The following is a 14915-nucleotide window of genomic DNA, read 5'->3' as shown; positions in this document are numbered from 1 at the left end:
ACTCCACTTTGGGGGGAATCCAGGACCTAGTCCTGGGTACATGGTCAGTTAATATTTATATAAAGATTTATCACAAATATTCAACTTACATATTGTAATAGTTTAAAAATTAATTATCTTTCATGTTTTTCTTTTTACTATTATGTAAGTGGCATTTTATGGAAAGAAAGCCATTATTACTTTAATTGAACTGACAGTATCACTCATTTACATTGCCATTGTAGGTCATCCAGATCTCTTGATAGGGTTGAGTGTAGTAAAACCTGCTTTTTCCTCCCAAGGATGTAAATACACAGGACATAAATAAAAAGGCTACCCAAGTAAAATTCAATGTATTTTATGGTTTTCTGGGATAGGGGTGGGGAAAGCAGGGTCAGATCAGATCAGATCAGTCGCTCAATCATGTCTGACTCCTTGCGACTCCATGAATCGCAGCACGCCAGGCCTCCCTGTCCATCACCAACTCCCGGAGTTCACTCAGACTCACGTCCATCGAGTCAGTGATGCCATTCCGGCCATCTCATCCTCTGTCGTCCCCTTTTCCTCCTGCCCCCAATCCCTCCCAGCATCAGGGTCTTTTCCAGTGAATCAACTCTTAGCATGAGGTGGCCAAAGTACTGGAGTTTCAGCTTTAGCATCATTCCTTCCAAAGAAATCCCAGGGCTGATCTCCTTCAGAATGGACTGGTTGGATCTCCTTGCAGTCCAAGGGACTCTCAAGAGTCTTCTTCAACACCACAGTTCAAAAGCATCAATTCTTCGGCGCTCAGCCTTCTTCACAGTCCAACTCTCACATCCATATATGACCACAGGAAAAACCATAGCCTTGACTAGACGGACCTTTGTTGGCAATCTGCTTTTGAATATGCTATCTAAGTTGGTCATAACTTTCCTTCCAAGGAGTAAGTGTCTTTTAATTTCATGGCTGCAGTCACCATCTGTAGTGATTTTGGAGCCTAGAAAAATAAAGTCTGACACTGTTTCCGCTGTTTCCCCATCTGCAGGGTAGGGAGTGAAATTTGATGTGACTAGCTACTTAAGAATAAAGATAAAGCTTTTTTCAAGAGTCTGATAATCTTTGATGTGCTGTTATAACTTTGTAAGGAAAACAGGTCCTGGAGTGGAGAGAAATAGAGAAACATATAGAAGAATGAGGGAAGGAAAGCAGGTAAAAGGAAAATGGAGAAGGAGAAGGGGGAACGTGGGGAGTGAGTTTCCCTCCCCTAAGGGGGAGGTTCTGAATAGAGGTTAAATGTAATCTACTTTTGATCCATTTGAACTGTGAGCTTCAGAATACATAATTACTTTCCTCTGAAAACAAATGCTGCTTCACAGCTCTCTTACTTAAAGTGCTATTCTAACAAGTAGTAGGCACACTAGCTAAAGAATTTACTTTTTCTCATTGCATCACTATGTTAAGGTGGAAGTTTGCAAGACTGGGCTGCTTCTGGTCCCGGTTCTATTGTTAACTGGTTTTATGACCCTAGGAAGTCATTTGCCTTCTGTGAGCCTCAGTTTACTCATCTGCCAAATGATGGAGCTGGATAAAATGATCTATAAAGCTCCTTGTGCTCTAATAGTCTGTATTTCTTGGAAATCTGTTTTGTGCTAAGTGTGGCAATGGTTTCCCATTGTTTAAAAACACGCACACAAGTATGTTTTTGAAATATATAGTAACATATTCTACTCTACTTGAGTTAGTACAGAAACTATTTTGTATAATTTGTCATTCTAACTACATGCTGCTCTTTGAGATTTTAGGGACTGTTTGAAATTCTATTAAGATTATCATTAGTTTCATTTAAAAGTTGCCACCTTTAAATAATTTCTTTGCTATGATCTTCAGAGTTCGCTGAGTATGAGTTTTTGTGGGAGTATGTGAAATAATTACCAGGCTTTTTACCACTAGTGTTTCCTGGAACCTCAGGCTGTTTCTTAAAGTCCATAACTTATAGCCATAACTTAAAGAATAACTTTTTAAAAAAACTCTTATTTCCTTATGTTTTCATTGAAAATCTTTACAGATTTTGCTTTGGCTATTGAGTTAAACTATGAAAAGATATTTGCAGTGTAATTGTCCTAACAGAATCGTGTGATATTGAAAAGAAAAGTAATGCCCTATGTATGTCAGACATACCATCAGAGGTACCAGAGGGTTATACAGATAGTGTTATTTATCTGTGTTTAGTCTTTATACTTTTTTTTTTTTTTGGTGTAGTTTAATGTGTAAAGAATAGAGAGTAGCAGGAATAAGGTCTAGACTTCAAGAAAAGGATGAAATTTGGGATCTTGTATTATTAAATTACTTATATGCTCATGGTTTTAATACTGAGGAGCTTTGATCATACTATTTTATAGAAGAATATTTTCACAGTGGAGTACAGTTAGAGCTAAAGTTACTAAATGGTAGCAAAGGATATTTACTATCCTTTGCTACCATTTAGTAGCAGAGAAAGTAGAGAGGAAGAACATCTTTTATTTTCCATGTTCTAACCCACAAATTACTTCCTAGACATGTTTTCCAGTCCTTTCACAAGTTGAGAAATCTTGTGTTTTATTTATAGGGCATATAAAATTTTATCACTTGAAAGCCTTCCAAAGGTTGTCGGCTAGCCGTCACCAAGTAAATTTTTAAGCACCATTTTCATCCTGGTAAAGAAAACTTAGGGAAAAGTTTAAATTTGTGTTTGTTAAATTTTAAAATCTCCTTCACAAATTAGAAAAAAAGTTAAATTCTTCCTTGTAGTTCATCAGACAAGCACTCAGAAATCCAAAGTTTGAACAGAATGAATATTTATTATACATTAGTGGGTCTTATGGAGAAGGCAGTGGCACCCCACTCCAGTACTCTTGCCTGGAAAATCCCATGGATGGAGGAGCCTTGGTAGGCTACAGTCCATGGGGTCGCTAAGAGTCGGACACAACTAAGCGACTTCACTTTCACTTTTCACTTTCATGCATTGGAGAAGGAAATGGCAACCCACTCCAGTATTCTTGCCTGGAGAATCCCAGGGACAGAGGAGCCTGTTGGGCTGACGTCTATGGGGTCGCACAGAGTCGGACACGACTGACGCGACGCAGCAGCAGCAGCAGCAGCAGCAGCAGTGGGTCTTAAGCAAGTGTTGAGGTTTATTGGTTGATACTTTTAAAACTTAGAGAACTTTCAGCAGACTACCCTCCAACCCCTTATTTATTTTTCCATGGATAATTTAAATTTGTCCTAAGACACCTATTAAGGCAAGATAGGGCTTCCCTGATGGCTCAGCGGTATAGAATCCACATGCAGTGCAGGAGCCGCAGAAGATGCGAGTTCCACCCCTGGGTCAGGAAGATCCCCTGGAGGAGGAAATGGCAACCTACTCCGGTATTTTTGCCTGAAAAATCTCATGGATAGAGTAGCCTGGCAGGTTACAATCCATGGGGTCACACAGAGTCAGACATGACTGAGCATGCATGCTCAGACTTCACCTTTTAAAATGAAAAATACATCAACAGAATTGAACACAATATTAGTTGAATTTCATCCTCTAGAATATCCAAACATCCTTTTGTGGTTACCATATAAGAATCCTCCTGCCATCACAGGAAATGCCAATAGAGACAGGTTCAATCCCTGGGTCGGTAAGATGCCCTGGAGTAGGAAATGGCAACCCACTTCAGTATTGGCTGGAATAGTTTATGGTCAGGGGAAACTGGTGGGCTTTAGTCCATGAGATTGTAAAAAGTGAGGCACAACTGAGGGACTGTGCATATACACATGAATGTGTAATGCCCTCGCCCTGCAGATTTCTAGAAATGCTAACCCCTGATATTCAGGAATAAAAGCTGTGGGAGAAAGAATTTAGTATAATTTTAATAATACTGACTCGGAATCCAATGCAAAATTATTTTTATAATCAGGAATTCAACTCACCTCATTGTAAATAACTATAAATGGTACTTTAAGGGGCTAAAGTATTAATGCAACTCTAAAAAATTAACTACATAATCATCTTCTGCTTATAAGATCAAATATTTTGTGACAGTCTGAGAATAATAGAAAATTGCAACAACAAAAAAGTTTAGTTTCTCTGCTTTAAACAAATATTCCTTGTAAGTATTTGTATTGCAAATGAACTATTTACCAAATGTTAATAATCTATTATGTCTTGTTTTTTAAAGTGAATGAATTTTTAGCTTTTGAGGGTCCCATCTTGTTGGATATGAGAATTAAACATCTAATCAAAACAAATCAGTTAAGTCAAGCAACTGCTCTAGCAAAGCTGTGTTCTGACCATCCAGAGATTGGTACAAAAGGTAGTTTTAAGCAAACTTACCTTGTCTGTCTTTGTACATCGTCACCAAATGAAAAGTTAATCGAAGAGGTGAGTATGTTTTCTTTTGTTAGTAATTATTTTTTAAAGTAAAACTAATAATTTTTAATTACATTAGAATGTCTTTGACTTCCTTTTCTCTTAAATAGTGAAGAGCCATTGTTATCAGTGTTAAGTTTTTGATGTGCTCTTAGATAGTGATTGTAAGCAGCTTTCAGGATTATATGTAAACATTTCACCTGGCTTCTACTTTAAATAAATTGGCTCTTTTTTATCGGAAAGATGGTGGTAGCTTAATTTAGCTAGCATTTTTTATTAGTGTTCAGGCTTTAATTTCAGTTTTACCTGACTTCACAATACTTGCAGATTTTATTTTAACTAAGTAACTTAAAAAAATGTATGTCTTCCCCCTAAGTATACTCTCTCTCTGTCCCTCTGTATACATATCTATCTCTGTATCTATCTATATTCATTTTTATTTGCATAGTTTAATTTAAATTTGCATATTTAGTTTTTGTTTGTAAGACAAGTGATTGTGTTTTTTTCACTTCTAGTTGGCATAAAGTATAGTATTCATGTATTTGTGTATTTTATACTACAGATTTCTAAAAGTAGAATCGTAATCCAAATGGAATTTTGCATCTTAGAGGACTCAATTCCAAAATGAAGTTGAAGATAGGGTAGGAGAATTGAAAGTTGTTGATCAAAAAAGCAGAATATGTATATAAAGACAGTAGATAAAGAAAACTATAATACATTGGACAGTGATGTGTATATATGTCTTATTATCTCTAATATAAGTATCCTTTGATTCCAGAGCAGTAGCAAATGGAGAACAAAGGGATTGTGGGACAGATTTTAGGATATGCAAAGGGAGAAGCTGAAATAAAAGAGAGGACAATTAACAGAGGGTGCATGATCCCCTGAATAGATGGAGATTGTAATCAGAATCCAGAAGAAAGATAACCTCTAACAGAAAGCTAAATGGCCACATGAGGTTAAAGGTTGGAATTATAATGGTGATTGTGCGATTTTTCTTGAGAATAGAAAAGAGGAAGACGATAGCCTTGGACCAAGATGAGAAGCCTGTTGTGTATGTTTTGGATAATGAGGATCCTAGGAAGAGTGATGGCATGCAGTTTCTAGACCGGATGAAGTAGAGCCAAGGGCTCTGGCTTAGGAGATCATTAGTTTGGATATTAGCTATTTTTCTCTTTAGTGTTTCTCTTTTATCTCAGGTAATGGCTTTTTCATTGCTGTTTAGTAGGAGCTAAATAGAGGATTGAAATTTTCTAATTAGTCAAGAATAACTTTGTAGACAATTTATTGGCAAATACATAGTTTCTTGAGATACAGCCTTTGAAATGTGTGTGACATTTTTTAGTCCTTAAATAGTTATTATGATATTGTATCCTGTGTATTTTTCAGCTTCATTTAAGTTTTTATTATCAGTTCAGTCCCAGCCCTTAATTAAGTCTGTCCATCTGCTCATCCTTCCTTCAGGAGATTTTTATTAAGTAAATGAAAGGTGTCATCTAAACACCGAGGGGGTTGTAAGTGAGTAAAGCATGGGTCCTTAGAAGCATACCTTCTAGCAGGAAACTGTCTAAAGATAGGGTGGTTACATTAACTTCTAAAGTCCTGTTTGAAGTTGAAGACTGAATTTGTTATCTCCAGGAAAGTCTCTGTTTCTAGCTATCCTGAATAGTCAAAAAAATCTTGCAGCACTGAACCTAAATTCCCTCTTGGTTTAATTATCCAGAGTTAAGTAACAACAGCCCACCCTGCTGTGGGAGATCCTCAGGAAAATTCTATCTCTGATGTCGTATGAAGTTGTTTTTTCCTTCTCATTTTAAGCAGGTGGAATTAAGATACTTCATGTTCTTTAAGCAGAGTACACAGAATCAGTTTCCCCACCCAGAAGCAAAACTAGATCACATGCTGTAGAACAGAACAGGATATGTGTAAGTCTAACAACATTTCTTGTTAGAAATCCCTTTTCACTTAGAGATTGTTTGATTATTCATTTATTTTTCTATTAGAAACATGTTGAAACTGACTCTTCATTGTTCCAAGTGAAGTAAATTATGTCATCACTTCTGCCCCAGGGAGAGTAATCACTTTGGAGCAATTGCCCAAACATTGCCCCCTTCGAAAGAGGAATGCTCTCTCCCTCACATGACCCACTTGAAACATTTCCTTTACCTATATGGTTCTTGTAAACATTTGAGGTTTTTACCCATTCCTTAGACTAGGTGGGAATAGATATTGGAAAGAGTCAACCATGACCTGGACCTATAGTCTGTGTCCAGATGAGCCAGTAAGCAAGGAATTGACTATTTCTCAGGACCCTTCCACTGTGATAGAAATAACAGCTAGCCCTGGTGGATGGCCGAGGAATGAGGCTGAGAGAGACCAGTGTTTATCTGGCTTCTCTTGAAGGACTGGGCTTTGGCCTGGGTTCTTGGTGTCAATATAAAAATGAAGTTAGAAGTGTTCATGTATTCAGTATTTCTATTGGTTTTGTTGTCAAAATAAACATAAAAGTAAAATCTTCTACTTTGTCTCTCTCTGTTATTTCCCATTTGACCCAAGTAATCATTAAATGTGAAATTTGTTTATTTCTAATATTTTTACATAGAAACATACTTTAAACATGCACACATCCTTGCTGCTAGGCACTTTTCCTGCTCTTAGTATGGACATCTTTCCATGTCATTTCTTTATAAATCAACCTCATTCCTTCTTCTGGCTGCATAATTCCATAGTATAGGTTTGTAATTAATATTTTAGTCAAACTAGAGGACATTTAAATTGTTGCCTGGTACTTATTGATAGATCCTTTCATTCTTCTTGGGAGTACACTGGTGGGGTAAATTTCTGTAAGTAGAATTGCTGAATCAGAGAACCTACACATCTTAAATAGGGCCGTGCTAACAACCCCTCCCCCCCAAAAAAAAAGATTATATGAGTTATGCTCCCATAAACAGTATATGAAATTTTTTATTCCTTAACACTATAGAGTATTTATCTTTTAAATCTAGCTTAAGATTTTGCTATTCTGAGAGTTTAAAAAAAAACAGCTAATTATTTTAGTGTAACAGGTTTACCGTTTAAGTCCTTTTCTGGATGGAGGAAAGCAGTTTTATTTTGATAAGCAGAAAGCTTCTCCTGAAATGTGTTTAAGCCCATACATTTTAAAAGTGCACTTAGTGAATGTATGTGAAATATGAAGTGTTCTGTATTTTTTGAGTATCTGGCAGAAGGCCATATTAAAACATAAAAGTCATTATTTGCAGTTTTGAAATAATTTTTACACTTTACAAAGGGATTTAGAAAAGTATATCTTTAACAAACAGATCATGCTAATTGACTTTAAGAGTTTTATTCATATTTTTAAATTTTCTAGTGTTAAATTTTTGGTCATTTTTTCAAAGCAATACAGAGTAGATATTTGTAACACATAAATAGTCCCTATATTGGTAATATATTGATAGTCCTTACTTTATGCTGCCTTGGATTATGAAAAATAGTTCTTGCTCATTGATGGCTAAAGTTGACCTATGTTTCACTTGCACAGTTTTAATTCAGCCATTGATTAGGTTTCATTTTCTCTGTAGTGTCCTATCTTTTTTTTCAAGTGGGGTATCTATATTAGGGAAATAAAGGCTATCGAATAGTGCATAGTAAAAATTGCTTCCATAGCATACCAATAAAAAGTGAAGTTTTCTGTGTAATTAAATATAGCAGATGTTTCAGTTCATATGTTGTGTATTTGTGAATTTATAGTTGTTGTTGTTTGTTTATAGTACCTTTGTTGTTTTTATATTTTACATAGATACATGTTTTATTATTAAGTGTAAGCTAATACAGATAATATCCTTGGAAAAACTAATTTATTATATATAATGTATACATTTTGCATTATCTAACCATTCAGTAAGAACACCTTAGGTTTTTAAAACACATGAAAATTTGATTCAAAATAAATTAGACTTTCATGATTTAAGAATTTTTTTAAAATTGAACTTGTAAAATCAGCATTGATCAATGAAGACCCTCAATGTGCTTATGCAATATGCTTATGTAGAAGTCTAGAAAAAGCACAGACTTTGAAGCTAGATCTGGGTTGAAATCTTGACTGCTAATTAAGCACGCAGCTTTGAGCAAGTAACTTAATTCTCTAAGCCTTGTCTCTAAAAGAAATAGTATTAGTTTAAAAAAAAAAATCGTAGTAGTATTTACCAGGCAAGCCATTGTGTTGGTTTAGCAGTGCTGTTCCTGAAGAAACTGACACAAATAAATGAATAGGAGAGTAGCTGCTATTTTTATTATTACTGACATCTTAATGTATAAAAATGTTACTAATACCTATCTAGTAGAAAAATTATGATTAATAATTATATACGTGTATAAGATGTCTAACAATACATTTAACTTACTGTAGGTATTTGAAAATACTAATTGTATAAATGTGTATTGTTCAGCCCTTTTTGTGTTTGTTTACATAGGGTTCCTTATAGATAAAGATCTATACAAAAGAGGAAGACACAGGAATAATGGAAAAAGTACTGTGCCAGGGAATTCCAGGATTTGGGTTTTAATCATAACTCTTATACTAACTTCATATTTACTTTAAGAAGTGATTGTTCTTAAACACATAGATTCAGAGTTGGGTCTTAGTGTTTTCTAGCTTGATTTACTGTGTAAAATGGAACTTCTGAATCTGTCCCCTTGCAGTCTTTATCCTTGTTGTCAAAGATCAAACCTCAGGATTACCCCATTTCCATTCAGACACTTGTTTAATTCTAAACACCTTACATTTTACACACAGACACACACAAACACACACACTTTTCCTGTACTCAAAAATTAATGAGGAGACACAGAGATTAACAGAGATATGTGTAGTTAGCTCTGTGGTACATGGGTGCTAATGGTTTGTATTGATCTTCAATTCTTTTTGCCATTTGACAGTTGTACCATGTTAATTCTGTGGAACACCAGTGATTTGGGATTGTATGCTCTTTGTCACATCTTTATCTTAAAGCAAATACTTATAGAGATCATAGGTAAATTCTGATTGTTTTATGTAGTAAATCATTGTAGTAGAGATAATAAATTTTAATTTTTAAAAAATAAGCAATAGATGTAAGTGCATAATTAAATGAAGCAAGTTGCCTTCATCTAGGTTATACTTATGCATGCATGACTTGACAAGCTTTGAGATGGAATGAATATATATGAAAAGAAAAATAATGGAGATTTATAGAACTCTGAGGTGAGCTTCATTTAAAAGTGGTATAGCTACATAAAATGTTTCATGTTTTATTTTATTCCCTCTGATGAATAGACACTTTGTTTTTTAGTCTATATCCAGTAAATGTTTGTCTTTTTGTTCATTCTAATGCTTTTTAAATTACTGGATAAAGGGGAAAAAATACAAGTAGCAGCTTTTCTTTTTCAGTATTATAGACCTGATTTAATGGGTAGAGGTTGCTTATAATTAGCATTAGTTATTTACATATAAATGAACAGTTGTAAAGGTCTTGAAAATCATTGGTTCTCTGACTTGAAGAAAGATTATTTTTTTTTAACAGTAGCCCAGTCATGACAAATTATGAATTGCTAATTTATGAGTTAATGAGGTTTTGCCAAAGAAAATGATCTGTACATATTAATAAAAATTGTAAAGTATATTACTATATATTCTAACATAAAACCATTTTATGGCATATTTCTCTATCCTTTCTCTGTAGATTTCAGAAGTTGATTGCAAAGATGCCCTAGAAATGATCTGTAACTTAGAATCTGAGGGTGATGAAAAAAGTGCTCTTGTCTTATGTACTGCATTTTTATCACGTCAGCTTCAACAGGGAGATATGTACTGTGCTTGGTGAGTTGATTTTCTTTTGAAAAGAGAAGGTTGTTAAATAAGATTACAGATAGGTTGTGCAGATACCTTAAGAACATATTTTTAAAAGTCTTTTTAGTGTTACCAAGACAAAAAAGCTTATTTTCAGATACTATATGCTGTGTAAACTGATTATCAAGTAGTTCATATTATAACTTTAAAATTTTTTTGTATTAAGAGACCACACAATTCCTTAGTATACCAGTAATGATCATATAATGATCAGTTATAATTAGGAAAATTTTAAATGTTGGAAGGTGAAAGAAGGGCTTATTTTATTTAATGCTACAATAAAAATGTTTTCAGCTATGTAAGCCACCTTTAATTTAATGTATGTATTGTTCCTTTGCATATTGCACACTTTTTGCTATTAATGCATAACTAGGTGCTAGTCATTAATGTGTAGAAATATAGTTCATTTACCCACTTACGAGGTGTCATTCTGTTAATACTTCACTAAATTCTTCAATACACATTTCTTCATATGGTACATTCCCTAGTGTGCAAACCTGTTAAATATATCATCTTTTGGGAGGATACAGATAGCAGGGATAATTACTTCAGTTAAATCAAAAAACTTAAGATCAGCTGTCTTAAGTTGGTGTTAGCTCAGACTGGCGATTTATCTGATCAGTCGACTGTATTATTAGTCTTAAGTGTTGTGCTTGTATTGTGGAAACACAAAAGAAAATTTAGTGTACAACATTCTGAAATTTAAGAATATTTACCTGAACTGTGAGGGTGAGCTCATGGTAGGAAGTGGCAGTACAGGGAATTGAGTTGAGATAGAAAAATCAACTAGAAAGCCTGTAAGTAGTTCAGCTGGGAAGTTAGGAAAGTTTCCTGTGGATATGGGGTGAGGTGAGAGAAATGTTTGAAGAGGCTGATAGATAGGGTCAGTAATAATGATGCGTTAAATTAGAAGGGCAGTGAACCAAAAAGAATGTTAATTATCCTTTTCATGTATTAACTTTCAGGTTTCAGGAGAGATCAAAGTGGGGAATTCTTAGAAAAAACTAAAGAGGTGAAAGTGGTCAAAACTAGAGAGACAGATTCTGAAGTCCTCAGTATGCAGGTTAAAATCCAGTAGATGAGCGGGTTATTCAAGTGGATGGTGAAAAGGGCAAATTTTGTAGGACTGGAAACTGAGGTGCTAATTGGAAAGGCCTGTATGGAGAATACTTGAAGTAGCAAAGATTTGTGTGGAAGTTAACTGTGGAGGACAGAGAGAAATAGGATGATAGGTAAAAAGGTGGAAAATTTCTCAGTTCAGTAGGGTTATTTTCTAACTGTGGTAGCACAGAGCAGTTATTTTCTTCTGGGTTCTATGTCATCATTGATTCTTAACATTATCTAATAATAAATTATTAGAAGATAAAAATTAAATGCTTTTTAAAGATCATTTTGCCATTGATGCATTTTATATATACACATGTATTTTGCATTTCTTATTACTTTTAAAGTTCAGATGTGGTGTGTGTATCTTGTTTAAATGTGAGGTATGTATCTTATTTAAATGTCACGTGCTTTCCTAGTCAAAGGTAGTGAGTGCTTCTTTGAGATTGAAAAATCTTAATAAAATGATAAATCATATCTTGATTTTATTTAATAAGTCTCTAGAAAATTGAGAGTCTTTTTCTTTTAAACCTCATTCCACATATAGCTTTAGAATCTGAAACTAGTTTTAATTTCAAATGTAATTACTAGACTAAGTTCATGATTTTACATTGCACCTCCAACTTACTTTTTTTTTTTTTTTTTTTTTTTAGGGAACTCACTCTCTTTTGGAGTAAATTACAGCAGAGAGTAGAACCTTCTATTCAAGTGTACCTAGAAAGGTGTCGTCAACTTTCTTTGTTAACCAAGACAGTATATCACATTTTCTTCCTGATTAAAGTTATTAATTCAGAGGTAAGAATGATCAAGGTATCTTAATTTCAGATATGTAAATTACACATTTAATATGTGTACTTCCAGTGACTTTTATTTCATTTAATGCTTTGAACATTGATTTTCTTATTAGTCCTTAATTTTACTTGATACAGAGAAACTTAAAAATGCAAATAAGAGCCAGGGGCTTGCTGTTAGCCCAAAGACAAGCAATGTATACATAATACTCATATTTTATCATTCCACAGTTTTTCTTCTAGGTGTTACACTGTTTTGATAATTTGGTTCTATATAAATTTAGAAAGTGTAAAAAGAAATATAGCTTCCTTTGCTTGCCATCTGGCAGACTACAGTATCTAAAATTCCTTCTTCTACAAAAGACCAAGAAATACTTGATGAAATAAAACATTGTTCTTAGTGCTTAGCAGCTTGATTACAAGAATAGTGGAGAATTCCCTAGGCTCAAAAAGAAGAATCTAAAAATTGGAGTAGAAACTTTGAGCTGAGGCTAGGGTTCTCTTAACCTGCTGGGGAGTGGGGTGTGTTAGAACTTGGAGCAGCTAAGGGGTTTGAAGTTTTATATCCACACAGGGATAAGAGATAGGATCTTGGGCCCTTTTAAGTTGGAGATTTAGAACTGAGTTCCATGTCCCCCACCTCCTCTCCACTAACTTGTACTATAATTTCATTGCAAAGTGAACTAGGAAAATATTACTTGAACACAGATGATGGTCAGGAACCTTGTACATGTCCATCTGGACTATGGGTCAGAGAAGGAAAATATTTTCCCTAACAAATTATAACCATAGGTCTGCCCTCACACAGATTTAGGGTCCACATTTACCCTACACTATAACCAGGAATCCCCACATCAAGTGAGTGTCAGGGAAGAAGACCTTTTCCTCTCCATTTCCTTCTTAGTTATGTTGGTTTTTCTAAGAATTAAACAGACATGGGGCAGATTAACAGGAGAACACCAAGCAAAAGTTTAATAACAGATATACATAGGAGAGGCCCAGGAAAACTAAGAAGCTCGCCAAAATGGCCAAAATCCTCACCTTAAATACCACTTTCAGTTAAAGACAAAGAGAGGATGTTGGGAGTAGCGGTTTGGGCCTTCAGAGCAAAAGGAGGCAGTTCACATGGAAATGGAAAAGCAAGTGCTTGTTGGGTCCTGCAGAGACAAGGGGACACAGTGGACTCTGATCTCCAGGCCCTGCAGAGTCTCCTCCACCATGCCCAACCCATGTTCTTTGCAGATACATCTGGGATAGCTCTGTTACAGGAACAGGCCCTTTTTCTAAATTCTTTTAGTCGATAAAGAGGAGTTTTGGGGGGTAACAAGAAAAACCTTCTTAGTCTCTTCTTAGTCTTCTGTTTCTTAAACATAATCAGCCTAAAATAATCCTCCTGTCAAAGAGACACATTTTGGGGTGGTGGAGTTTGCTCCCCTACATAAATAATATTTGAAAAGGTAAGCGTGAAGTCCTGGGCTGGTAAATGCCTAGGATTCCTGGCAGAAGCAAATTGAAGAACTACTTTGGAGGAACATACCTTCAATACATGATTCTTTGATAAAGTTCTTCTCAAGATAGGTTCACCATCAAGATTTACAATGAAAATGTCATCCATGGGCAGTTTTTGAGGAGAGAACTAACAGTAGGATTAAACTTTTTAAAGGATAAAAAGTACATAAATTACATATATTTAAAGACATAATTTAATCATAAATATCTATTAAGCATACAAAACAATCCAACATGAATGAATTTCAGTAGACAGAATGATGGAATCATTTGCTTAATTCTTTAAATATAGTCTGATAAATCTATAAAATACATATATTTAAAGATATAAAATAAGGAATGAAAGTATGAAAAAGAGAGAGAGGTCCTATAAAATGACCAGGCAGATTTTAAAAAGAGTCAAAAGAACTTTTAGAAATACAAAAACATAATCATAGACATGAAAACAATAGATGGATTAAACAGTACATTAGACAAAATTCTAAAGGGAAGTGATAACAGAGATTGCATATGTTTCCATTCATTTACTAGCAAAAATCAGAATCCAGCTTTTACAAAACTAATTTCTTTTGTAATAGTAGTCCTTGTAGGAATGCATTTGGTTTCCACTTTAAAAGTACACAAGGGATGCCAAACAGGTCTTAGGGATCCTTGAAAGCTAGGATGTAGCTAGGATGTAGCATGACATGAAGTATTTGTATGTATAATTTTATTTTTGAAAGTAGGGTCCAGCAGACATTCTTACTGTCTTTGATCTTTTAAGATCTATATTTGGTCAGTAAATCTTACATGTATCTTTTGCTTTTTTTTTTCTCCTGAAATAATTTCTCTTCATTTTCAGGATTAAAGAACAGGAATGAACAGTAAAGGAAAGAACAGTAAAGAACAGGAATGTTTATCTGGTGTACCCCTTTCCCCTTTGTACCTCAAAACTGTAGGAGTTGTTGAGAATTGTCGCCCAGCTACTCACATAATGAGTATTAAAATAATTATTTCCTTCTTAAACTGTAATTGAGATCTGTAAAGAAAATGGAGCAAATAACTTAGTTCATCATTTTATTTATTTTTTCCTAGACCCCTGCAGTCAAAGAGTTGAAAAAAGCCCTACCCTTAAGGACCTCATTTTTGCCGAGACACATTACCAGTTGCTTTGTAATGTGTCTGTCTTTAATAGTGGAATATCGAGACTCCTGAGAGGGAAAGAGCACATGGCTTAGCACAGTCTCTGGTATAGAGTAGGTGCTGAGTGAAGAAAGAAGAGGGCCCTCTAACC

At 34.7% G+C, this 14915-nt stretch overlaps 1 protein-coding gene across 3 annotated transcripts in view; it reads left to right on the top strand.

The window, feature by feature from the left end:
- The window catches only part of ZNF292 (zinc finger protein 292), a 94121-nt gene that overhangs the window by 69465 nt on the left and 9741 nt on the right, over window positions 1-14915 (top strand). For 2 of the 3 annotated variants that reach the window (XM_070376627.1, XM_070376628.1), the window contains 3 exons: window positions 4161-4363; window positions 10072-10208; window positions 11996-12137. In XM_070376627.1, the coding sequence (XP_070232728.1) occupies window positions 4161-4363; window positions 10072-10208; window positions 11996-12137 (482 nt within the window). Of the gene's footprint in view, window positions 1-4160; window positions 4364-9546; window positions 9594-10071; window positions 10209-11995; window positions 12138-14915 lie in introns of those variants that run through there. The other variant, XM_070376629.1, reaches the window with a different exon arrangement.

Source organism: Bos mutus, chromosome 9 (genome assembly GCF_027580195.1).
Source record: "Bos mutus isolate GX-2022 chromosome 9, NWIPB_WYAK_1.1, whole genome shotgun sequence".
Taxonomy (NCBI): Eukaryota; Metazoa; Chordata; class Mammalia; order Artiodactyla; family Bovidae; genus Bos; species Bos mutus.
This window is presented reverse-complemented; position numbering and strand designations above follow the sequence as displayed.